This window comes from Dermacentor variabilis, chromosome 10, assembly GCF_050947875.1.
Source record: "Dermacentor variabilis isolate Ectoservices chromosome 10, ASM5094787v1, whole genome shotgun sequence".
NCBI lineage: Eukaryota > Metazoa > Arthropoda > Arachnida > Ixodida > Ixodidae > Dermacentor > Dermacentor variabilis.
In genome coordinates, this window is record NC_134577.1 from 30,019,934 (window position 1) to 30,047,257 (window position 27,324).

Here is a 27,324-nt window from a genome sequence, read left to right on the forward strand (position 1 = left end):
CAGTTGTTTGAAGTCGGAGGCGATCTCACCGCTGCCAACCAGATGTTTTGATCGCACCGCTGGTACGATCTGTTGGGAACTCGGCGCTGACGCCCGTGGTTGTACCTGGGTCGCAAGCCCCAAGGGTAGCGTTGGCCTGGCGGCCTGGGGTACAACTGGAAGCATCCGAAGGTCCCGGCAAAGCATGAGTCGACTGGTAACAACGAAACAACTTGTTTATTTTAACATCGCAAAGAGTTGGCGGTCAGGTTTGACCGAAGTAGAGAGACGGGAGAGCACTTCACTCAACAGAAGAAATCGGAGCCCTCCTTTTGGCGTCCGGGGGCAGCTGTTTTTATACTCTCGCAGTTGAGGGCAAGAAGGAACCCCTCAAAAGACGAGCACGTGAATGTACAATGGGCTAATGGTGACGCACACTGTCGTAGCGCTGCCGTAGCACCATGTCGAGCACGATCTCGTAGCACCCTGTCGTAGCGCTGCCGTAGCACCATGTCGAGCACGATCTCGTAGCACCCTGTTGTAGCGCTGCCGTAGCACCATGTCGAGCACGATCTCGTAGCACCCTGTTGTAGCGCTGCCGTAGCACCATGTCGAGCACGATCTCGTAGCACCCTGTTGTAGCGCTGCCGGTCGGGCACAATGACTGTAATGAGGGGATGATCCCTGCTTTCGCATCGCCTCGTTCGGGCACAATGACTGGAATGAGAGGGTGATCCTTTGCGGTCGCATCGCCGCAGTCGCGCCTGGAAACACCTGCCGATGAGCGTTGCGGCGACGACGATCGGGCCAAAATGTCTGCCGCCCCGCCGCAGTCGCGCCGGCAAAACCACGTGTCGCAGGCGAAACGCAACACGAGGAGAAAGAAACACCGACATTAAGGTCCTGGCAAATTCGACAGTTGGCTTACTTCGAGTGACTCTATTTCATTGCAGAGTGCAGTGTATCGCTAGACAACTACTTGCTTAAGGCGCCACAATATGTAACTGGTTGTTCGACCTGCCCCGCTCCATCAGCACTGACAAAAAAAATAAAAATAAAAATAGGAGAAATGTGTCTTGTCTCCTACTGCTTGCAGACAATGATTAACTTGTACATGCACTGGGAGCCCGGGATTTATTTCTCCGTTATGAAAATACGCAGCCTGTCTGACGGCACAAAAATTGGAGGACGCTTAAGCTTCGCCTTCAAGAGTGGAACGCGACAGCGTTCCCGTCGACCCGCCAAGGGGTGTAAGACAATGGGCTACGGCGCAGCGACTACGCGCCCCGCATCGGACGCGGTGAGCGTCGAGCAACGCAGCGTTCGGCGCGACAACGAAATGTGCGCCTGAGCAAGCGACGCACGCCTGAGCCTTAGAAACTTCTCGTTTCTAAGGCAACACCGCGTTCACTAGAGGCGCTTTTGTACCGCTTTGAAGCATCGAACTCGTGGCTCAGTGTATCTGACGAAAAGGCATACGCGAGGCGAAATGAAATCAGAATGATTCAATACGAGAACGAGATCACGAGCCAACCTCAAAAAATTGAAGAGGCATTTCTTGATCATTATAGCAAATTATTCGGGACTGTTAAAGACGTCACAGAAGAATTCAAGACGGACTTTTTGTCAAACATGCCGCAATTAGAGGAAGACATTCAAAAGCGCCTGGAGTGGCCTCTGAGCATCACCGAAGTGGAAGGAGCCATAGATGATTTAGTTGTAGGCAAGTCTCCGGGACCCGATGGACTCGGAGCGGCCTTTTATAAAGCCTTCAAAAGAGATGTCAGTGAGATCCTGTTACGGTTGTTTAAGGAGGCCTATAAGCAAAAACAGGTTCCTCCTTCTTTTCGGACATCGCACGTAGTTCTGATACCGAAATCCGAGGACCCAGAAAAATTGTTAGCTGTCGATGCTTACCGGCCGATATCACTAATGAATGTAGACTATAAGATATTTACAAGAGTGCTCGGAAAGCGATTACAGGGAGTGGTGACCAGAATAGTAGGGTCGCATCAAACATGCGGCATTAAAGGAAGGTCTATCAACACAAACATTCATATTGCCAGAAGTATTTTAGAATACTGTAACGACCTAGGTGAACACTGTGCCATGTTACAGTTAGATATGCAAAAGGCTTTCGACCGTGTGGCCCATAAAATTCTTTTCAGTATTCTAGAACACATAAAGGTAGGGGATTTGATCTTAGATGGGGTAAAGATGTGCTATCAAGACTGTACCGCCAGCCTCATTATAAACAAGGAGGTTACCAAAACCTTTAGCGTCCGGTCATCTGTGCGCCAGGGGTGTGGTTTGTCGCCTCTTTTATTCGCGATTTACCTAGAGCCGCTTTGTAGGAAAATCAAGAATGACAATAGAATATCGGGTTTCAGAGTGCAGTCCGCGGAAGTGAAAGTGCTGGCATACGCGGATGACATCGCGTTGTTTTGTCGGGATAAAGAAAGCATCGAAATCGCGGTCGCAGAGGCTTTATCATACTGCAGAATGAGAGGCAGTGCTATAAACTTTGATAAATCCCTAGGGGTATGGATCGGCAACTGGGAAGACCATCCGAGTACGTCTGCAAATATCCGCTGGTCAGTCACGCCGGCAAAGTACCTAGGGGTGCCGCTTGAGCACTACCGTGACGCCGTTGATTACTGGAATGCCGAAACTGAAAGGGTTCGTGAAGGTACACTTAAATGGGGAGGCCGCAATTTCTCTATGTTTGCTCGTGCGACAGTGTGCAACCTGTTTGCCGTCGCTAAAATTTCTTACGTGCTCCAAGTGTTGTGCATGTCAAGGGCTAACATACAACGTTTACACAGAGTACTCGCAGTGTTTGTATGGGGTTCAAGCTGGGAGCGCACGAGTCGCACTAATCTCTTTCGTTCGGTTAAAAATGGAGGATTAGGTCTGGCACATTTGTTCATTAAGCAGATTGTGTCGAGGTTTGTTTTCTTACGGGACCAAAATGACCCATTTTTATTAACTATGTTTCAAACAAGGCTGAGCGAAGCTATACCTGAGTTTATTGTATCGTCACATCGGTGCAGTCAAGGCAGAGCGCGTGGTTTCTTAAAAGAGGTAGTCTTGGCTTTTCAGCTGTTAAAGGTTCGGTTTTCCATGGAATACTTAAGTAGGGTACCACGAAAGCGCTTATATAAGGACCTGGTAGACACAATGTTGCCGGTGCCATTCTATCGCTCGATGTTCTGCATTGGACCTGAAAAGGACGTACTAAAAAGAGTAAAACGAATGCCAGTACGCCCGTCGGTAAAGTCCTTCTTTTTCCAGCTTCACACCAATACTTTACCTGTGAAACCATGGCTAGATGAAAAAGGCCTTTCCGTGCCTTGGAGCGTCAACTGTTTACTATGCCAAAAACCCGAAACAGTAGAACACATTTTTCTTGACTGCTGGGATGCTGTGTTCCATTGGGACATCTTACAGAGAACACTAAAGAAGGACTTGCCGATTACTCCATATGGGATTCGTTTCTTGCCTACTCTAAATGAAGACAATGTACCCTATGACATGTTCATGCTGGTGTCCTTACATAGTTTATGGAAAACTAGAATGGCTGTGAGACATGCTGAAGTAAATGCCCGGCCTGTTAGAGAATACTTCATTGAAAGCATTTGTCATATTAAGGAAATGTATAATTTGCAAAAAGAAAAACCAACATGGCTCAATGTGATGACTGAGCTAGCGAATTTCAAGCGTTTTTAGCCCTGTGACTGCCAACCAGTGGCAGAGTTTTTGTCGTGACCGTTGTGTATTGATAAAATGTCTTGTTTTGTAGCCTTGTTGCCACGTCAGTAATAAAGAAAAAAAAACTCGTGGCTCAGTGGTAACGTCTCCGTCTCACACTCCGGAGACCCTGGTTCGATTCCCACCCAGCCCATCTTGGAAGTTGCTTTTTATTTATGAAGTGCCTGCCGTGATTTATCGCTCACGGCCAACGCCGCGGACGCCGACACCGGCTTTTCTGCGACACGAGCTCCTTAACGCTATCGCGTTAATAAGCACAAGCGTTTTACTCTGTAACTACAACAACTCACTAGAGCGTTCACAGAGCACTAGCCTACCGCCTTGGCTTGCTTTTTACGCATTCAACGGCGCCTTGGATTGAAAGTACCGCATATTTTGTGCATTTATCGATGGTCCATCGTATTTCGCGACTAAAAGGGGCTATATGCTATTGTGCAACCTACAGCTGCGTAGAGTGCGAGTCGGTGGACTGACGCGACGCGTGCGTCCCGCGCGCAGGCTCCCAGCTGTGCACCACGACGGCGTTCATCCTGGAGGCCGGCAAGGAGCTGGACGGCGCCTTCGAGCGCGAGGTGGTGTCCACGCGCGACCTGCAGGAGTGCTCCAACTACTGCACGCGCAGCCTGCCGGAGCGCGGCTACTTCTGCCGCTCGTTCCTGTTCGACGACAAGGCGCGCACGTGCACGCTGTACGACGAGGACCCGCTGGGCTACGGCGAGGGCAGCGAGGGCCACAAGCCGCTCAAGAGCAGCACGGGCGACCTCTACCGGGTGCTGTGCGGGAGCTCGGAGCGCGGTAAGCCGAGACCCGCTCTCGGAGCGGGGCCCGTCTGACCCCAACGGGAAAGCGGGAGTGAGGGAAAGAACGCAGGAAGGAAGGAATGAAGGAAAGGGACAGACGGACAGACAGACAGACAGACAGATAGATAGATAGATAGATAGATAGATAGATAGATAGATAGATAGATAGATAGATAGATAGATAGATAGATAGATAGACTTCTTACGGTGGGAAGCCTGAGAGATGGAGAAGTGAGGAGGTTGGCGCTGGTTCGAGGTTGAAACTAACAGCGCGGTGACGACGAAGACGAGAGAGAAGTGGTTCTTGTGGGAAAGGAGGAAAGGCTGGCACTATCTTCTGCAACTCATGCGGGAGCACGGCTCGGCGCGAGCAGGGTGGGGGATATGGATTAAAAGAAAGAGAGGGTAGGAGGGAGCATCAGCAGCATCAGAGCAGCCCGGCCGGGAGGGCCCAGTGGCTTCAACCGGAGGAGTAGGCTGAAGGTAGACCGTATAGGAGGTGGCCCAGTAGAAGTGAAGTAGTGGCGGATCAGGAAGCCCGAGGTGGTGGTACCAAAGCAACACAAGCGCTGTGTTCGCGCACACGCGCTCGCCCTTGTCCTCACCGCGTTCTAGGTGACCGGTAAGTTTCAGTAAAATAAACGCAGAAAGAGAGAAAAGTGTTGATTATAAGGGACGAAGGGGGATAGTTCAGTTAAGACATCTCAAATTCAGAGAAATTTCACGCAGGAATGTGACGATAGCCTTTAGACGATCAGAGAAAATTTTACTGTCAAAATGGAAGAAATCTTCTGCCAGTGACTGTCCTTGTATCGAATACAGGGCGGGCCGAAGAGTGTACCATAGAGACCATAATTTGGAAAATAAGGAAGAAACTTGAGAGGAAGCGAGGAACCACGCAAGCATGAGCGATGGAAGGGGATGATGACAGCGTTAATGCGAACCGAACAGAAATATGGTAATTTGAATCAGTGAGCAAACGTGGGTGGCTGATATAATATTTGAGACGAGAATGAGATGGCGTTAGGCAGGTCACATAATGCGTAAAACAGATATTGGTTAATCGATCAGTATAACAGAACGGCTGCCCAAGAGAAAAACACGCAGTTCAGAGTGGCAGAGCATTAGGTGGTTCGATGAGAATACGATATCTGCACAATATGACGGAGTCAGCTGGCGCAAGAGATGTGTTGCTGAATATCGCTGCGAGAGGCCTTTGTGCTAATCTGCACACGAATGTGCTGGTGATGACAATTATAACAATTACGTCAGTGCTTTAATAAGACTGCCGCAGACATGTGTAGCACTCCGTCTGTTTCTTAAATAGTGGTGCTGCAAGGAAAATGTGACGTTGAACTGAGGGGAGACCTCAGCGATGATTAATTCCGGTGTGAACAACGGGGTTGATGAACACAAGGAGCATAGGGAGTGACTTCGTAATTTCCCGCTCAAATGTTTCGATTGTGAGCATTGGAGGCTTAAAAAAAAAAAGAAAGTTATCTGAGATTGAAGATGGCTTTGCTTCTACAGCTTTTCATCTCTGCGTATTTCACTGTTCTGCAGTCGTTTCACTGCTTTGGAATTTTTCAGAGCGCGATTTTCCCCTTCGCACGCTTCTTGTGGCTTTCTTTTATTAGAGCCTACTCTAAAAGAGAGCTTCGCTGGTGCGTTGGAAACATTTGCCTTCCAGCCTTCACTGTCGTTGCCCTTATAAAAGCAGGGGCCTTGCTTAAATTGCTTAATCAGCAAGCAGCTGCGCATTACACGTCTTTGTCCAGGCAGTAGTTATTTCTTTTTTCTTCGCATCATTACCTTTTCTCGGCGAATGACCTTCTCTGAAATGCAGTCTTACCGAAGGAACGGAGATGCCTGTCCAATCGAGCCTTCTAGCCTGCGCTAACACATGTGTGCCCTTGGGACATGTTCCAACATGCCGCGCAGTGCTTCGTGATGGTTACGGAGTGCGCGCAGCGTCTCGGCTTTCCTTGCGTAGACGTAGTTTTCAGCTACGTCACGTTCGAGTGCTACCGGAGCACACTCCGAGACAACTCGCAGCTTGTTCTCTCTTTACTGCGGTTTCCCCTCAAAGAAAGTCGGACTCCTGCACAGGCGCATTGCTTTAATTTGCTTACAAATTTGCTTCTGTTTCACTTCGCTGCATTCAGACCTCGCATTTGGCATTCTTCGCTGCTTTCTTCCGCTGGCACCTTTCGACTCGCCGCCAAGGCCCTCCGCTGGGAAGCGGTCTTGCCTTCGTTGCCTTCCTTGCGCCTCCTTCGGAGCATGTCTCCAGCGTGAGTGTGTGCGCGTAGCGGCGAATGCGCGTGCCAACTGTGGGCTCCTCTTGTGTAGACGTGCTGCTCAACAACGCCACGTTCGAGTGCTACCGGCGCAAGCGGCTGGACGGCTCGCACCAGGTGGAGGTGAAGGCGTACTCGTTCCACGAGTGCCTGGACGAGTGCATGCGGCGGTACGGCCGGGACTGTCGCTCGGTCGAGTACTCGTCGCGCTACCAAATGTGCCGCTTCAGCTCCTACGACGGCCAGCCCAGGCCGAACCTGATCGACGACGACCACTACGACTTTTACGAGTTCAAGTGGTGTAAGTACGACGCACGGCCGCAGGTTCACTGGATGGTTTGGCGATATATATAGTGAGCTCGTACATGCTGGTGTCGGTCATTAACTGCAGCAGTGTGGGGAAGTTTGATTATACGCTGAAGAGCTCTCGCTATTGCGAAATTGTAGATTGTGAACTGTAAACGGCAGAAAGATATAGGTAGGAAAAATACAACTAATGAAAATGAACGTTTCACAATCGATTAGAGTAACACTCGCACTACATGCTAAGAAATTGACAGAGTTGCAAATGTGCATGTGTAAATATTGCGCATAATGTCTCATATAGTGCGGTGCATCACAGTGGAGTAGACTCTTTACTGTCGTTTGAAAGAGAGAGAGGGCGGAGGGAAAGGCAAGGAGACTAACTAGACTGTGCAGCTTTCTAAAAAATGCAAACTAGTGTTCAAATAAGTAGCATGCACAGACAGGGCGCAGCTCCTCTAAAGTCGGGAAAAGGCTAGAAAAAAAAAAAAACTGCGCATAAAGGCATATTCTGTGGTGCTATCGGTCACTCTGCAGTATTTTAAGTGAACGGCAAACACTGCTGTAGACTACGTCAATCATTTTTTATTCGTGCTTCAATGCACTCCCTTGCTGTTTACAATAGAAAAAGGCCGGTAAAGTTGAAAGCAAGCTGGTGGTTCGGGGGGGGGGGTAATGTAGAACTTATTATGCTTAGCTGATACAGCTTCTTTCAGATCCTGAAGCTTAGCGCGACGAAGGGTAACCGCGAGCTGAAAATTAAACACTGCTGCAGATACGTTATCTGCATTAGGTCTTATGCATGCATCGAATGGTTGTTTCGGGAAAATGTTTCATTGTATGAAAACGGCTCGGTTAGAAAAAGCCGAGAATAAAGAAAAATTGGAGCATACTACCTTGAAAGTTTACGATCACTGTGTGAAGTCAGTGGTAAGACAAAGAGCTGGACCATTAAGTGCAGGTATGTCGTTAGCTCGCAGTGTAAACAGGAAGCATTGAGCACGGTGATTGTGTGGTTTGATTATTGCAATTACGAAACATATGAACCGCGCCGAAAAGATCGCGACTCTTTAACAGCGTGAGTCTGTAACTCGCGTTCGCTGTCCAGCCTGTTTAGCGCCTTCTCATCCTCCGCCTAGGGTCCGTCTGTCCCCAATCTCCTTGCCTGTGCAGAGTAGCATGTAGGCCACATATACACCGTCAGTTCTCTGCAACACATTAAAGAGCACTGTATCTATACATACTGGGCCCTTATTACGCTGCGTGATGTTGGTCACAGTACAGACGGCTCCACTACGGAAGCTAACTATAAATAAACGCCAGCCCACGCACTGTTCATATCCATAGTCTTTCGTGTCGAAGCAGCGGACGCCTACACCCTTCGCGGATGTTTTCATCTGGATGCATTAGGCTTGCGATGATTTAGCGCAGTGCTGGAACTATTAGCTGTAAGCAAAGATGGGCGCTATCTCTGCTGTTTGTCGACTGCAATTATTTCTGTAAGTTGAGAGGGAGAAAAAAGATTTAATGCTATGTGAATACCATGCCGGTTTCTTGCAAACTTGGTTAACACTTCCAAAAATTATCTACGATATCAAGTTTCACATCAAAGAAATTACAGAAGGCAAAATTTTTGGAACGACTCTTGCGAGGAAAGAAGAGGCACCGTGGTTTGTAAGCTCACAGTGGTTATAGGCTACAGGAAAGCAGATTGAAGAAGCGCTAGCAGAGATAGGGATTCCGGCCGACTATGTAAGATGAAAATTTCGCCCTTATCTTGAGCTATATATCGTAACTACGTGCGTCGCCAAGTTTTATATATCGTCGCTATATTTCGACATAACTTTATCCACCCTGGACAAATTGTTCTAATATTCCAAAGCATTTTTTTTTGTGTCTCTGAAAAGCGTTAAATGGCTGCATTTAGAGGCCGGGTGAATTACACTTTCCTTATAGCACATGTCGTGTTGGAGAGAGAGAGAGAGAGAGAGAGAGAGAGAGAGGCACAGGAAAGACAGGGAGGTTAGCCAGACATTATCTCCGGTTGGGCTATCCTGTACTGGGGAGGAATGCGATAGGTGAAAGAGAGAAGGATTAAAAAAAGAAAAAAGAAACCTACACACGCACGTACACACGAACTGTTTCTGTGGGCACTGTCATGCAGCCCGCAAAGACGTTCCTAGTCTTACACAGTGTCACCGTACAATCCTACGTCACACAGTGTACAGTCACAATCTGTCAAAATGTCCCCTGTCTTTCAACTACTGCAGCAGCGCCTTCATAGCGGATCGCGCTGATGTTCGCGTAGGCCAGTTTCCAAGGATCTTGTTCTCTGTCATTGGGCGCTTGTCCAGTTTGTATAGGGTGGCTGAGAGGACTGCTCTTTGCGGGTTGAAACGAGTTTGCGGTTGAAACCTTGAAGGAAGAAGGATCCTACCGCCAAAATACGGGCAAAGAAAGTGTAGTTTACGTGAGCTTATGCATCGTCGTTCTTATTTAAACGCATAAGCGAGATGCCAAAGCTTTTTAGAGCTGCTCCACAACATGATATTTATGACTTACGAAAAAAATTCAGCAAAGTATTGTGCGAAGCGCATTTATCGCTGAACAGCTACGTCTAAACGTAATTACATCTCAAGCCACTACACAAAATGAATGGCAAATAGGATTATTGCAAACTGACTGTTCAACTTATTCTTCGTTAATGAGACTACTACGATCAGTTAAATTTTGGACTTTATGGAATTCTCAATCATGTACAACTGGTATGACGTAGTGCCGTAAACGAAAAGAAAAAAACTGCACTGCAACAGTAGTGTCGCAGAAAGTCAATTCGTGAGTTTTTTACAGGTAAACCGCGTGAGACTTTTTTTTCCAAACTGCGAAAGCTTAATTGCGTTAAGCACAGTCTACAGGGGGATATCAAGTAGTGAAGGAACACGTTCGCTTTCGTGTTCTATCTATGTGTTGCTCTCGTTTCATAAGCGCGGCGCGAGCCTTCCCGAGCATTGTATCCCAACCGTCCTCGCCCATACGTGCGACCTGCTCAGCTACCTTTCTAAGCATCAGTGCCAACTCACCGCACTGCTGCAGCTTCGGTAACTCGCTGCAACGCACTGCAGCACCCATCTGCGTATTTCCGTTTCCGACGCCTACCTTTTACGCTATTTTCGATTTCTGGGCTTTGCGCAAGCACGAACCTGCAGCTTGTTTCTTTTCTGCCTTTTATTTTTCGTAAGCTTGGGTGCATGATTTCACCACCACCACCACAAAGCGCTTGCGTACCATCCAGTGAGCCTGTGCCGTGCGTCGCAAAGCTCGACCGCTGTTACCAAACTTTGCCTGTCCCTCCGTGCCACCCTGACCACTGCCTCTACGCTCCTCCGGCTCCTGCTTTTTGGCTTCTCACAGAACCTTGCGTTCTCAACGGTTCTGACTTCTATCATCTGTGGCGGCCTTCACTGAGCCAGCGGCTATCACTTATTCTGGCTGGTGCAACCTCCTGGTTGATGGTCTGAGTTCAGCACGCCACGAAAGACGGGCCCTTGTACCTGCGGGATGCGATGAACGGTGAAAGTGTGTCCGAAGTGTCTTCCAACTTGGCCCGCAACTTTCCACAAGAAAGTTGTCAGTGCAAAGATGGCCTAGATGTACTATAGTGTAGCGTAAGCCACAGTGCCCATAAGTACAGACGCCAACAGAACCGATGATGGTGGCGACATATGCGGCGGGGTGAAACCAAAGCGGAAAGAACATTTATTGCAATGACTAACTCTACTCCAGTCATCTGCTTGCGTAAACTCGCCAGCAGCAATATACTGCAGGTTGCACGTCTGTTCTGCACTAGAACACACGTGCAACGCGAGAACGTTTCCGGCATCATAAACTTAACCAGAGTCGCACTAGCTGTCACAGTGAGTACATGCAGCTGTGTACCTTGCGCACGCCGTGCTTGCGACAGGTCCTGCCGTACTACTGCGTCGCGGTGGGTGGCTGTCACATGGACGCGACAATCACGAAAAGTAGTGACACTTTTTAATTGTTGCCCAAGTAAATACAGCCGTACGACCGTAAAAGAATTGAAAACTTGCCGCGAGATCAACGTCTTACCTGGAGAGAGAAGATAGATATTAGCGAGAGAAAAAAAAAAGCATACTGCACTGTCAAGGTGAAATGCTGTTGAGCCCCCATTCTGGTAAGGATAAATCAAAACGCTGTCACGGCACGGTAAGGTACGTCACAGGCCTAACAATGTCAAAACGAATAGCTGTCTCAATAATAACGACGAAAGCTCGCTAGTAACGCGTCTTCTGTGCGAGATGAGACCAAGCGAAGGCTGACTTTGCGATTTATTTCTTGCTGTCCCGAAGGAGAGCAATCAGCCACGGCGAATTTGGATCGAAGCGGATCGCGTGGACGCCGCCATGTTGTTTCGCTATCAGGGTAAGCGGCAGAAGCCGCCATGCTTCCAGGCGACATAACGAATGTAAAGAGTTTTAATAGGTTGTGCGTAAACTCATTGCTCTTTGCGGAGTGGCACTCCGCAAAGGGCAATACCCTTTGACAGTAGCAACACTTGTCGCACGATCTGGCGGCACCGAGTTTAACCGGACAGGACACAGAGCTATTGTTGTAGTGACCAACCATATTGTACTTAGCAGCTAGCGTAAAACATCGGCAGCTGTAAGGTAGTCGGCGTGCAGCGCTCTTTTAAAAGCGAAGCTTTTTTTCTTTGCGAACCTCGCCGGGTTGCGCAACCATGGGCGCTGCGGCCTGGCTGTACCCTCGCCGAATAGGCCAACCAATCACAGCGGAGCACATGCGCCGTGCGCTGCGTTCCTTGCAGCATCACCAGATGGCGCTCGCCTCCGCGCGTTCGCAGCAGCGGCGGTGCCGGCCGTGCCGGGGCGAGAAAACAAAGGAACCAGAAAGCTCGCCTTCGCGCGTTCGCGGCTGCACGGCAATGAGGAAGTAAGCGCTTTTCGTGGATAGAATGGATTGGAATTGCGCTACGCGCGCATGCGGCCTCTGAAACCATGATGCGTTCAAGGCGTCCGTCGTACTCGATAGTAGTGCGCAACTCCGCTTTAATGAAGGCTCGACATAATGCGTGTGCGCCCGCGCGTGTTTGTGAGCGTGCGTGCGTGCTTGCATGCGTGCGTGTACTGGTGTTTCGACTCTTTATGCACTTGCACAAAGCTTCGCTGTATGCAGATTCCAACTCGTTGGATCTGCTTCATTTGATGGCGCTGCCAGCGTTGCTACTGCCGTACAAGTTGCCTGTAACGCGGCACTACGCAGAGGGTAATAAGCGAGCGCACCACGCTTTGCGAAGCGCATGAATGTGATTTAAAGATCCTCGCCTCCCAAAAACTATCTTCTGTACAGCTGGTTTAATGCTGTCCGGAAAAGTTCACATTGGACTTCGTACCGAGCACAAATGGTGTTTAATAGTTTTCGCTTCTACAAGATCTGCAGGTAGGCGTGCCAGAAATTCTAGAGAAGGACGAATGAGCCATTTACAAATAGTGGCTGAATGCGTATCATTTCTCTCATAAACCACATAAACCGAACAATGCAACACGTTCTCAAATTTGTTATAGTGGCTAGCGCTGGCTTCAGTCACAAAATATGGCTCTGACGTTCATTCGAAGGTGTGTTCTAACTTCTAAATCAATGTGCGTACAATCACAGCACGACATGTAAATCGGCGGGGCAAACTTTAGATACGTTTAGAGACAGTAGCAGAAAAATGCGAAATGCGGCTCTTCGGCACTGAAAGAAAAAGAAAAGATGAACCGACATCATATTAATGCTGACCTTAATGTTTATCGTTAGTAATGTGAACGTCTAACTGTAATGTGAACGTATATCTAACTAGCAAAAATTATAATCGACTAGGCGAGTGAGCCAAGGAGCTGACTGTACGCTGACAGAGCGGGCATTGGCAAGTAGTTTGGGAATAGATTATAGGAGATATGCGGGCACATTGCTAACCTAATGTCAAAAGCAGTTACGCCGACCTTTCACGATATATTGTTTAGCAGCCTAAGATTCGCTGACGTCGGGAAATGACCTTAGACTTCGCATCGTTCCAACTGTTTCGCAATGTGCAGCCGTACATTTTCGCAGGGTTGTATACAAGACGTTGTGTCGGTATCTGTTCGTGGTCAGTTTGTTTATAACGAAATGAGAACAGAAAAATAAAAAAATAAACATCTAATTGCAGCTTTATTGAATACTTTTCGGCCGTTTAATCCCGTTTGACAGAGTTTGATCGTGCTTGTGATATTGCATGAGCTACTTCGCAGGTGTGGCAGATGTATCGTTGGCTCCCTTACGTTTGCAATTTGACTGCTCCATACATTACTCACGAGCGTTAAATGGAGCATCACTGCATTTTGCCACATCTTGAAGAGAGATTTTTTGGAAACTGGAACTATAATCACAGGATGTCTGCTTGTTTAAAGACTTGTTTAAAGCTCAGCTTCAATTCAGCAATTGCTCTAGGCCCTAATGTTGTTGGTGAAATTTCGGTAGGTAGAGTTAAATGCAGTCAAAATAGAGAAAATTGAAGCTCTACGCCTCTTACTGCTTCATGTCACCTCTATGTAATATTAAAATTGCTTTAAGAATAAATGGATACATAAAACGATAATAAAAAAGGCAATTTAACACGAGCACCAAACAGGTAGCAACGCCGCTTTGATGTTACCGCGTCCTTTCGGGTCTAGCTATATGTTTATAAGGATGCCAATGAATGTAGCTCGCAATTGAACGAGAAAAAAAAAAACTTTTACTGCTGCTTTTCTTGCTGTTTAGAGAACTTTTACTACGCCACAACAACAAAAAAAAATTTAAAAAAATCTATTTACAGTTCATGAAGTCAATACGACGCAACTGCGCTGGGCTTTGAATAAATGTCTAACTTTATTTCCCATGAAGTTCAAAATAATTGTGCAGGGTTCTAGGCAAACGTTGCCCGAAGGCAACTTGCTCATCTAAGGCAACAGACGACAGCAGGCGCGCGCTCAAAAAATAAAATAAAAAAGAAATATAGGCATGCGTTCGCAAACGTATGCACCAAATCAGAGAGAACCCGATAAAACAAGGGAAAAAAATTGAAGAAAGAAAAGATCATGCTCTTTGGTCTACTTTTCTATCCAAGAAATGAACCTCTTACGGCGACATTCATCAGTCTCTTCGTCTCTATCACTTTATCAGTGTTCATCAGTGGAAATTTTATGACTCTTAACGCTTTTAACGTTTCTCTCCAGCCTCACGTTATATGAAAGCCAGAGTCTCGATCATTTCCGAAGCCCTAACGCCGTTATTTCTCATGCCTCCATGTTATTTTCTATCTTCGACGCATCGCATGATTCTCGGAATCGCCAATGCTAGCTGCCTGAGAAACGCTCGCTGCCAGACAACTGCGACAATTGCGCGCTTCTTCCGTAAACATGCCGCTCGCCGGCTGTCGACGTCTGTCGTCGTTGCCGTCGTCGTGGAATCCTCGCACAATAAATGCCAAATGCCTGCAGATGTGCCTCGGTGCGCCTTCTGTTCTTGTTTGCCTACAAATGCGAAGGTGTAGGCTACACTAGAGCCGGCTACCCAAGCACACACACATAAGAACTATAAAAGTGCACATTTCCCTACAAATACGCACACACGTACCACAAGAACAGAAAAAAAAATGTTGGCAGTTTCTCCCGAAGGCGGCGCCATAGCAAGGTTCAGCTTGTTCATATATTCAGCTTTCAGCGTTCAGAGACGCCTTTATAAAGGCGTCTCAAAACGCTGTAGCAGATGAACGCCGCCAGCGGCGTCGCAGGCGGCGCACCGTTCAGGTCCCTTGCCCGCCCCCAAAGTCCCTTAAGCACCTCGAAGGTGCACGAGTTGCGACCAATGGAAAAAAATGGCTGCGGATTAGCTCAGCTAACCCTGGATATGCAAAGCGAAAGCTTGGTTTGGCCTGGTTAAGTCTTGGTTTCACTTGGTTAACCTCTGATTTAGATGTAATGGTTATACTTAGGTATACAGTCATCGTTAAGCCAGGTATATGAAAGCTGTACCTATAGTTCGGTGGCTAGACATGACTGTGATTAGGCTTGGGTAGACACGCATCGTTCGACGGTGGGACGCCTGTTCTGCCGCTGGAAAAGCGCAAGTGCTAGACATGCAAAGAGACGCCGCGAACATGGGCAGCGTCGAAGCACGAACGGAGGGGGCGCGAACGCGGTCGTTACCTCGACGGTGCGACTTCTCCGGCGGCTGCCGTACTGCTGAAAGCGATCTGCAATGTGCCCAAGTGCCGGCCCAAGCGCGGGCCTCCCATCTTCGGAGCGATCTCCGATGTTTGCAGAGTGCGCGTAGTAGCGCCTGTAGCTTCTTATGCGCTGTGCTTTAGACGTTTCGTTCGCGTGGAAGCGAGAGATGCACGAAGCTCAATTCGCTAGCTGCTGCCGCGATCTCTCACTCCAGCGTTTTGACAGAGTTTCCGCGCTAATAGAGCGAGATGTGCTCATGTTTACCTGTGCCCGCAGAACACCGTGCTGGTTAATTTAGTTAAAACACGTTGGCGGGATAGTTGATTTGAGTTGACGATAGAATGTGTAAGCGCGACTGAACGAGGACGTAGAAAGAAAGAGACGTAGTTTGTTGGGGCGGGCAGAATGCAATTTTTTTCTTTAGCCTTTCAGTTAGGTGTCTCAACTGTCGCGAATAGCATGTCCTTCGTCCATACTAGGACAGTTCCCGACACCTCGGTAGATTTGGGAAATTCCGCGGAATATTGATAAATTACGCACAGCACGACGGACATATATAGCTGAAGCCTTTTGCCGGGTCTCCGAAGACAGTTTTTGCAAAAAAATTGTCTCGAATAAAGAAATGAAGTGAAATGGTAAAGCACCGGCCAAACTCGTTCTGCAGTTGTTCTGCGTTCGGTTTCTGCCGATGGAAAAAAATAAAGTAGTTTTTCCCTTTCAACACCCTTCAACACCGAATCGGTGGCTAATTTCACTGTCATCTACAGTTGATTCCACAGCATCAATAATGTGTGCTATTCTCCACTGTGCTTTCCTTGGGTACGTCGTCTATTGGCTCCATGTAGATTCTACCACCGTGGTAGTTTAAGTAATCCTTTCGAAGCTGCATACGCAGTCCCTCAGGAGAAGAAAAGAACGCGGAAAGGAACGATACATGTGTTCTTTGCACACGTGGCGTTCTGTACAGCTTGTAGTACACGCATACACATTTCTTCCGCTGGCGAAGCCTTCTACTGCGTCACCAGACAGCTGCGACTTGCCTTTTGCCGCACTTTCGATCTTTCTTCTTTTCTTCTTTACCGCGCATTGTCGCAAGCGATCGCGCCGTTTCCATCTCAACTGCGCCCTTTCCGCATGCGGAGCAGCTGCGGCAGGCTCTCGGCATATAGATGCATATTTATATGCCTGACGCTACGCTTTTCACGGCACGTGGTGATGACGATGATTTACTGGCATCCCCTTTGAAATGTGGCGGTGACAGATAGTCACCTAGCCTGCTTGGTTTAATAAGGCATGCTATACATGTTTCTGATCTAGCATTTTTGTATACATATCTTTAATCATTTTTTTCCTTCAAAATCTACCTGCTACCGCTAGCTATGACTGTAAGAAATCCGGTCGTATAAATCTCCTTCCTGCTTCCCCCCCCCACCAATACTCTAAATGTCTCTTGCTTATCTCGACTGCTGACCGGTTAATGGTTCCGCCCAGTTTTACCCAAGCGCTTCTGGAAGGTGTGCGCTACCTACGGTTCTCACTGGGTGGATCCCTTCGTATTCCATTAGAACGTGCTGAGTGGTCCCCGGATTTTCGCTACAGCATACAGAAGCCTCATCTAGTTGCAAATGTTTGCTCCGGTACGTTTTTGTCCTTATAGGCAACAGGCTCGAGCCTCAAATGGCAAGTAGGATTCCTTTGTGGTTATCGTACAGATTTTCCCTTCTAAATTCCTTCTTCCCATTCTTGTCACTCTCCGTGGTTCTTTTTGTTTCCACTTTTTGCATCCAATTCACTGTCTTTGGTTGTCTCACTTCCTTTTTCATGACTCCTGGTTGTCTATTCAGATTTTCAATTATCCTTTACTCCGTTGCCAACTTTCTTGACATCTTCCATTTTGTGTCAGGGACACATACTCCCAATGGACTTGTTCGATCAACCAATGGCCTTCAGTCCCCAGCATTTGCGGAGCACCTAACCAAGGCGGCGGTCAGACCTGTAAGGCAGCAGAGGGTGCCCAGAATCTCTGGACCCAGACAGATCCTGGCAACACTGACCCTGGCAACATTTACCACGCGAGCTCTCCCGTGTGAAGCTAGCTTAGCATGACTCCTTGAGGAACTATCAAGCATTGTTTGGGATATCATTGGCCTTAGTGAGGTTAGATGAACTGGTGAGGCTTGTACAGCGCTGACAAATGGCCACGTCCTGTGCTATAGAGGACTTCCAGATAAGAAACAGTACGGAGTAGGATTCCTAATCCATAAGGATAAACCGGGCAACATTGAAGAATTCCACAGCATTAATGAGAGGGCAGCAGTAGCCGTAATAAAACTTAATAAGAGGTATAGATTAAAGGTAGTACAAAACTGCGCTGCAACGTCCAGTCATGATGATGATGAAGTAGATCAGTTTTATGAAGATGTTGAATTAGCGATGAGAAAAGTGTAAACTGAGTATACTTTAGTAATGGGTGGCTCCAATGCAAAGGTGGGGAACAAGCAATCGGAAACTACGGCGTCGATTCTAGGGACGCTAGAGGACAGATGCTGGTAGAATTCGGAGAAAGGAATCAGCTGCGAATGATGAACACCTTTTTCAGGAAGCGTAGCGACAAAATACTGACCTTTAAAAGCCTAATGGTGAAACAAGAAATGAAATTGATTTCGTACTTTCTGCCGATCCCAGCATAGTGCAGGATGTTGAAATGTTAGGCAGGGTAAAGTGCGGTGATCGTAGGTTAGTGAGGTCTAGGATTAACCTAAATTTGAAGAAAGAGCAAAATTGCTCAATAAAAAGCAGGCCAACCTAGACGCAGTAAGGGTCCAATAAGTCGATTTCAGGCTAGTACTTGCAAACACATATGCAGCCTTAGAACAGCGACACGAAGATGACATAGCGGCAACGACTGAAACAGTAACTAGGCTGGCTTCAGAAGCAGCAAGTGAAGTGGGAGGTAACGCACCAAGGCAACTAATAGGTAACGTCTCCCAAGCAACGAAGGACCTAATAAAGAAACGGCTAAGAATGAAAGTGTCCAACTCAAGAGATCAGACAGAATTCGTGGAATTGTCAAAACTGATCAACAAGGAGAAGATAAGGGATATTCGAAATTATATCGCAAGATTGAGGAACAAGTAAAAAATGGATGCACATGAAATCAGTGAGAAGAAAACTTGGCATAGCACAAGCCAACATGTATGCACTGAAAGATAAGCAAGGTAATAACATCAGCAATTTCGAAGATGTAGTAAAAGCAGTGGAACAATTCTGTATTGACCTGTAGAATACCCAGAGCAGCCACGATACCTCAATTTCAAGCAGTAATAAACATGTTGCAGTGACTCCTCCTATAACTAGCGATGAGGTCAGAAAGGCCTTACAAGACATAACACGGGAAAAGCGGCAGAAGAAGATAGAATAACAGTCGATTTATTCAAAGATGGATGAGACATAATGATTGAAAAACTGGCGGCTCTATATACGACTGTCGACTATATACGACTATGTGTCTGTCGACTTCAAGGGTCCCAGGAAACTGGAAGAATGCAACCATTACACTAATCCACAAGAATGGGAGACGTTAAAGAACTGAAAAATTGTAGGCCCATTAGCTTGCTTCCAGTATTATATAAAATATTCGCCAAGATCATCTCCAATAAAATAGGGGCAACACTGGACTTTAGCCAACGAAGGAAACAGGCAGGTTTCAGGAAGGGATACTTTACAATGGATCACATCCATGTCATCAATCTGGTAATCGAGAAATCCACACAGTGCAATCAGCCTCTCTATATGGCTTTCATAGATTACGAAAAGGCATTTGATTCAGTAGAGATACCAGCAGTCATAGAGGCATTACGTAATCAAGGAGTACAGGAGGCTTATGTAAAGATATTGGAAAATAGCTAGAGAGAATCCACAGCTATTTTAATTCTCTACAAGTAGAAAGATACATATAAAGAAAGGGATCAGACAAGGAGGCACAATCTCTCCAATGCTATTCAATGCATGTTTGGAAGAAGTATTCAGGCTATTAAACTGTGAAGGCTTAGGAGTAAGGATCAACTTCGAATATCAGCAGCTTTCGGTTTGTGGATGACATTGTCCTGTTCAGCAATACTGGGGACGAGTTACAACAAATGAGTGAGGACCTTAACAGAGAGAGCGTAAGAGTGGGGTTGAAGATTAATATGCAGAAAGGCGAAATAAATTATCAGTAGCATGGCAAGGGAACAAGAGTTCAGGATCGCCAGTCAGCCTCTAAAGTGTGTGAAGGAATACGGTCATGTAATGCGTACGTTAGATAACCGGTCTACCATTAGGGTTACAGAATGGGTGCCAAGAGAAGGGAAGCGTAGTCGAGGACGGTAGAAGACGAGGTAGGGTGATGAAATTAGGAAATTCACAGGCGCTAAATAGAATCGGTTGGCGCAGGACAGGGGTAATTGGAGATTTCAGGGAGAGGACTTCGTCCTGCAGTGGACATAAAAATAGCCTGATGGATGGTGATGACACTTATGCACTGGAATTGCCCATTTATTTTCATTCATGTTCCTGAGTCTTTCTTCAAGACTAATTTTGCGCTGTGCAGTTTTTCTCTCTGACTTCAAAAGAACCTCGGCACATGTCCCCCTGCGCTGCCTGATTTGCGGTTTTACCGTGGGCTCCCAAAGTCAAGTGGCCTACCGACCTTTGGTTAACTTCCAGCCGCGACAAGATATCCGATTTTTAAGCATAGAATGGAATTTGCGAATGTTAGCGCTGACATTATTACTCGTTACGTTTACAGGCATCACCTCACAGATATTGTAGACCCACAGTGCTCGATGTTTCATTATTGCAGCGCTGCGCTTTCCCTTTATTTTCAGATTCTCTTGGTGGGCACTTGAGTAAGTCTTCGTTTATGTATACGCCGAGGTATTTTATATTGCTTAACTGTGGGTGTGACTTGCTGTTGAACTGACGCCACGCAAATTTCTGTAAATCTCTTTTACTGTCCGGTGGTGGCACTATGTCGTCCGCATACATCAGTCCAGGGAGCTTCTGTTGTACCATTTGTCCATTTCGGATGTAGGATAAATCAAACCCTATTTCGCTCTTTTTCACTCATCTTTCTATGCCCTTTACATAAAGCGTGAACAACAATGCATACAGAGAACGTCCTCGCTTCATTCCTTGGTTAATTCCCACCATTTCATGACCTTTCGACCTTCCCGTACAACTTGCGCTCGATAGTCTCTATATATCTTCCTCAGTAACTCCAGGAAATCGTCCTCCATGGCTTCGTGCTTAAGAATATCCCATAACAATTCCTTGTCTACGTTTTCATAGGCTCCTTCAATGTCTAAAAATGCTATCGATAAAGGTCTATTGTGAGCTACTGAAATCCCTTTGCACTGAGTTAGTACACACGTACTATCCTCTAAACGTCTGCCTCTGCCTGAACCCATTGTGCAGTTCCACCAGTACATCATTTGTTCTCCACCCACTTCGACAGTCACAATTTTATTGCTTGCATTGCCATTGCCAACTAGCCTGTAGGAGCTCGTCTTATCCTTATCGTCTTTGCCTTTGTAGATGAGGTTCATGCTTTCACGCCATCCAACCGGAATTTCCTTCGTTCCAGTCACTTGCTCTATGGCATTACTCAGCAGTGCGTTGCTCTTTGGACCGAAATTTTTGACTAGCTTTATTCGGATTTCATGGGGTCCTGCTGCCGCGTTAATAGGGACATTCTGCTGTTTTCCAATAAAAGTATTCTATGCTAAACCTTTAGCGCTCAGACTGAACTGCTGGAGTCTGAACTACGCTTTCTTTCGCGCCGAAGTTATCCTTAATAACGTCTGTGATGTACCGAAACGCATCGCCTCCTTCGCGGATGTTACCCTCTTCGCCCCTTATAGCCATTTGGAAATTTTCGATTACAACTTCGAATGCCCTTATATGGTTCCAGAATCCTTATCTCTTTGGAATGGTTACGCAACCAGCGTTCACTTGCGCGTTTAATTTTCCCTTGTTCGAACCCACTCGCGACCCCTTTCTTTTCTCGATATCCGTTCCGTCTAAAGAGAACCTCTTCCTCGTGTAATCCCAAGCTTTTGGCTTATTGATGATCCCCAGACGCCTGCTTACGCTCTTGTCTAGCTTGCTTTATTTCTTTGTTCCACCACTCACGTAGGTTTTCTCTTTCCAATACAACATTCTTTTTCTTTTTTGCCGTGTCTGCCGTATTTTCTGCTGCATAACGTCTACCAGTTCCCTATATTCCCAGACTGCAGTACGAAAAGCCTTCATTTTCTTCTCTATGTTTTTTGCGATCTCAGTTATTTGCTATTCATTAATTTTCAGAAATTCTGATGCTACTGGTTTGTGTTTTGCTTTAGTATCGGTCACAAACTTTAACGTTCAACGTCTATTATCGCTACCCAAGCTATATTTTCCATGTTCGTCTATTATCATTTGGTCTAGTTGTTCACAGACCATTTCTGAGACTAAGGCGTAGTCTAAACATGACTGCCTGTTTCCGCATTGCCACGCTGTCTGTCCACGACATTTATTGTCCTTGTTAGCTGCTATAAAGTTTTGTTCATCACATAGATCCGGCACTGCAAAACCGTTGTAATCAGTATACCCGTCGAAATCATCCATGTGCGCGTTCATATTTCCCACTAATATCGCCTGGCCCGGTTTCTCGAACTCATCAATATGGCCACTAATGCAATCAATCAATTCCTTATTTCTATCTCTCCTATCACTACCTGTCCGTCAATAAGGTACTCCAGCCACTTCCTTTTGCCTTGCAATGTACCGCTAATCCATAAATTCATAATCCTCCGCTAATGGTTGTCATTTTGCTATTGCAGTAGAGTAATTTGCTAATACATCCAAACATAACGTGCTCTTTTGATGTTTTAAACGAAGGCGCAACTGCATAGAGATGAACATGGCTGATTCTGGGTAATGGCGTTTGTGTCCGCAAGCAAAATGGGACATACACAAGAAGAGCCCAACCACAGGCGCGGGTTTTCGTTGCGTTGTTTTCTTTGCGTATGTGTGGCCTTTTTCTCACAATCAGGATTTAGCAAAGTTGCCAACTGCCCCACTGAGGAAGCCTTCTGGCTTTGTTCTAAAACGATGAACATCACTAAGTCTCGTTTCCCTACTCGCGCTGACTGCTTCAGAAAACTGAACATTCCACTCTTGCGCAAACTTCAAGAAAGGCGTCCCCAGTGAAGTACGTTTCCTGCGAACTCAAGGATAGCACGTTTGTTTCTTGTTCCACCGTTTCGACTACACGGAGTTTTCATCTTTAAATTTTAAGGAATTTTGCAAAAATACCCCGTTGCACATAATTCTGGTCCTTGAGCTGGATTACTCTGAGAAGGCGGACATTACCTGCCCGAGAGATCGAAACACATTCAGCCAACTGAAAAAAAATCACCAGTTCGCTTCTGAACTATTTTACGGCGCATATGGCAATTTACAAATTGTAGCCGGTGAGATTGCGAGGCGCATTCACTGTAATGAATTTCCAGAATGACATCAGTTTAGAGATATGCGCCACCAAACTCGCCGTAAAAATGCATTGATGTTCCACTTAATTTTTTTACAAAACGCTCTTTTATGCGTTGGAACACAAAAGTACCCCCCCCCCCCCCGACCTGAACGCCTATGTAATTCATCCAACACGTTGACAAATAATATTGTTACGTGTTGATTTCAATATCTCGGAATTGGGCGTCATCCTAGAAATTCATTTCAAGTGTATACGTCTTGCAAACTGACTGGTTAGAATTCATAAATTGAGAAAAGTACCGTATTGTGATTAATTACGAAATTAGTTACTGAATTTTCATTAATTATCTGAATATGTGTTGCAATTTCTCATGCTAATAATGTCAGCGTCTTCGAATAATCAAGTACAAGGGCAAGAACTGTGCTTTCTGCCACAGGCGATCTTTCAAAATTCCGTAATACTTAAATATGAGCACGCCATACATACACAGTAAAGCTTGAGAAGCGTAAGATGCCGATATCTGGATTATAATTATGGCATAGTTTATAGAGATACCGCTAACGACTAGACTACTCGGCTGACCTTGTCTTGCACAGGAAATTACACTCTAACGACCGGAACAAGTGCTCGAACCACGTGTTCCCTATTTGAGTGCATTTTCGGGGACTTATTCTTGTAATCGCCACGGTGAACGTTCATTACCCTTGTGGCCGAAATATAGTGAACTTCGTCCATCACGGAGCCCGAGAGCACTCTCCGAATCGTAGTTAGACGTGACACGTGCAGTTATCCTCGCCAAAAAAAAAACAAAGAAAAAAGGGGGAGGGGGGGTCGCCAGCACACCCGCTGTTCTCGGCGTAAGGTGATGTAACTTCGTGTGGTCGTATGTACGCCACCAGCTTCGTGCGCTGGTCGCGAAGAGCTGTGGTGCCTTCGAGCTGCTGCTAATTTGCGACGAGCTCCTTCGACGCGTTCACTCGTCTCTTGCGTTCATTTCGCCAGCAGACCGGAGCGCCGGCCACGCCGGAGGCCACGGCTACGGACCTGCACTCGGCGGAGCGGGCGCGGGCGGCGGCGTTGGAGTAGCGGGAGGCGCCGTTCCCGGTTTCGGCACCGCAGGCGGCGGCTACGGTCCACCGCCACCGACTCCCGGCTTCGGCGGCCACGTCGGCTCCGGCGGCCCGGGTGGCTACCACCACGGCTGGCACGGCATACACGGCACCCACCGGGGCTACCCGTCGCCCGGCGTAGCCGGCGGCGGCGGCTACGACCCGCCCAGCTACCCCCACGGCCGCTGGCCTCCGACCAGCTATCACCCACTCCCGGGCCGCGGTTCCTCGATCGGCTCGGCGAGCGGTGGCTACGGGACGTCCTCGGGAGGCTATGGCTCCGGAGTCTACTCCACGGGTAGCTACGGCGGCTACGGAAGCGGGTCTTGGAGCAGCGGCGGCGGCGGCGGTGGTGGTGGTGGTTACGGCGGCAGTTCCGTCGCCGGAGGGTTTCCGGGAGGCGGTTACGGGAGCGGCGGCTACGGCGCCAGTCCATACGGCGGAGCTCCCGGCGGAGCTGCCGCGGGAGCGGGCGGCGTGGTGCCGCCGATCCACGGCGGAGCGGGGACGTTTCCCGCCCACCCGCCGCCTCCCCCGCCTCCGCACGTGCCCCACCAACCGCTGCCCCCCGTGGCGGGACCGGGAGGCCCGCCGCCGCCACCGTTCGCGCCGCCGCTTCCGCCAGGTTTGGCGGAGAAGTGCAAGTTCTCGTCGGCCGTGTTCCGGCGGGTGGGCTACGGGACGAGGCTCAAGAGCTTCTACGTGAGGCGGGTGGTGCGCACCGAGCGGCTCGAAGAGTGTGAGCAGGCCTGCTCCGAAGCGCAGGACATCCACTGCAAGTCCTTCAACTTCAGGTGAGGACCTGGATGCAGCGCCGGCAGCGTCTTCTTCAAGTGGAAGTACTTTGGCTGTCCCGTCTTTAACTCCACATTGAGAGCTTTCGCACACCGCGATGGGTCACGTTTTCCCTGCTTGCACCCAATATGAATCGACAACATACTTCAATGGTCTCGAGAATGAAATGTGATGTCGGGCGAGCAGACTCTTCCGAAAGGCAGGCAGGTTCAAGGAGTTGCGAGCAGTACCTCTGTACTTGGGAGTGCACGTCTCTTAGAATGTCTCCAAGTAAGCTGATTGCGATGATGTTGAGCGTTTTTTTCAATTTCGTGTAAAAGCGCATACAAGGCCAGAAAATATAACGTCTCTGTGACCGAGCGTGAAAAAACCTTGGGTGTGACCTTGGGTGAAAAAACAAAATGCCCCTAAAATTAGCAGACATCTAATAAAATGCACTGCTTTAACAAGCGACCAAGGTTGTGGATGTTTGGGTCTATATTATGAACCGAGGATTATGGCGTGCAGAACGTCACTTTTCCTACGGAAGGAAGCCACCAAAACAAAATGAATTTTACTAAATCAAAGCGCGTTTAGACTCCAGCTTATAAAAAAAGTGCGGCCATGTCTTTCGTGCATTAAATGAACAACGTAGCGGTTTGGCCCGGCTGATGTAAAACGATTGGTGATTTCCTAGCGCCAGAAAACGCAGGAACGACTGGGGACGAGAACACGAAAACAGCTGGAGGAATTCGTTGAGTTCTTTTTCCTCTCCACAGAACTTGAGCCTGGTGATCCACGATGGTAATTTCACAGCACTGAAACTAAACAGGCACTTCCGATATATATCTGGCGCTAGAAAACACCGCGCTGGCTGCTGCTGCACCGCGTTCCTGCTTCGCACTGCGTCACTGTACGCATGTTTCAGGGCATTCTTCCCGGACAACTGTGAGCTCAGCGACTACGACTCCCGACAGCTGCAGCTCAGCAACCCCGCCCACTTCGACCAGAGCACGCAGTTCGACTACTACGAGCGCGACGACCTCGGACACGGCCCAGGTGGAGCGGGAGGCGACTGCTTGGACGGCAAGTGTCTCCAAATCAGTTACTATCATCGGTACCAACCTAAGAATTACAAAGAAGCCCCGGCCACAAGAACTCGGCGCACCTGCTGTTCACCTCTGAAAGAGTGCTGAACCAGTTGTAGTCCGCTCACAGCTTAATGACATTGGTCGGCTAATGCGAATACTAGGCTGATTACAAAATAAAAGGCTAGTTGTTTCGAGCTAAAATATTCCATTTACCTGAGCAGTGGCATCAGGATGCCCTAAAATATGTGCCCAGACGTTCAGGTGACACAAGTGACCTTGAAACAGTGACATAAAGACCGATCTGGACGGAGAGAAAATAGTTGTTTCAAACACGTTTAACTGCTTGACGGGGCTGCCAACTGTAGGGACTTTAGGCAGTGTTCAGTGCAGACATTTGTTTAAATCTAAAAACAATTTAGCGCGAAGGCACTGAAGTGGAAAAAATGCTGACGTGACAGCGCATTTTGATTTATAGTCAAGGCGAACTACTTGGCATTAGCATGCGAGCTATTGCTTTTGATTGTACAACAGCGCACTGAACACATCTCGCCCAGCGAACGACAGAGTGTGGGTGCCCAGAGCCCTCTAACGAAGTACTGCTGCTATGTTGATTGTGCTCATGCCTCTGTAACTGGGCTGTCGATGTATGTGCATTCCAAATGAAGTATTTATCTGCAACCGACGAAACAAATGTATGCTGCAACAACCAACGAACCAGCACGAGCAAATCTAATAAAGAGCCGTTACGCACGCCTATATTAAAATCTAAAATTTACCGGGGATCGCCATTAGGCAAAGAAACCTTAGACACCATCCTAGTGGTGATGTGTCTGGGTCAGTTTTGCTTTGACGGAAAGCTAAAAATTTGTCGTGCATCTTCATGCTTGGCTGCAGTTGACGCGTAAGCGCCTTGTTGTGGTGGTGCTACGTCAGTACACGGCATTAAAAAAGTATTCGGATATTTTACAATGTTTTCGAGAATTGACACACTGTTTTGATACTCCTACATTCTGTAAGGGAGGTCAGTCGCCTGCCTTCCTTACAAGTTGAATAAAGTTCCGTGTAATATTGGCACTTTGTTCTAGGTGCAAAACAACTTTGAACGACAACAAAGTGTATACGTGCGGACGTATTCCGCGAATAAGACTTTAAACAGGAGCCTGCCTTCTTAGCACAATTTGCACTGCGACATCATATCAGCTTGAGCCCAGTGACTTCATTATTTGAATGTCTTATAATGAGCCCACATAGAGATAAACTTAAGCTATAAAATTTGCAGTCAATTTGCATAACCCAAGCAAGAATTTATATACATAAATGATAGTAACAAGCTACAGAACCATATTTTGCAACCATTTAAGAAAATCCAGGGAATTTTCTAATCCGAGTTAGGGGAAAGCTGGCTTCCGAG

At 47.5% G+C, this 27,324-nt stretch overlaps 2 protein-coding genes across 3 annotated transcripts in view; both read left to right on the plus strand.

Moving 5' to 3' along the window:
* Positions 1-27,324, plus strand: part of nompA (no mechanoreceptor potential A) — a 120,937-nt gene that overhangs the window by 70,729 nt on the left and 22,884 nt on the right. The window contains exons 6-9 of one of the 2 annotated variants that reach the window (XM_075672200.1): positions 4,249-4,545; positions 6,903-7,151; positions 23,942-24,842; positions 25,751-25,912. In XM_075672200.1, the coding sequence (XP_075528315.1) occupies positions 4,249-4,545; positions 6,903-7,151; positions 23,942-24,842; positions 25,751-25,912 (1,609 nt within the window). The remainder of the gene's footprint in view (positions 1-4,248; positions 4,546-6,902; positions 7,152-23,941; positions 24,843-25,750; positions 25,913-27,324) is intronic. The other variant, XM_075672201.1, reaches the window with a different exon arrangement.
* LOC142560249 (uncharacterized) lies at positions 2,567-3,995 on the plus strand. The gene has a single exon (XM_075672203.1). The coding sequence runs from the start codon at positions 2,701-2,703 to the stop codon at positions 3,706-3,708; it is 1,008 nt and encodes a 335-aa protein (XP_075528318.1). The 5' UTR covers positions 2,567-2,700; the 3' UTR covers positions 3,709-3,995.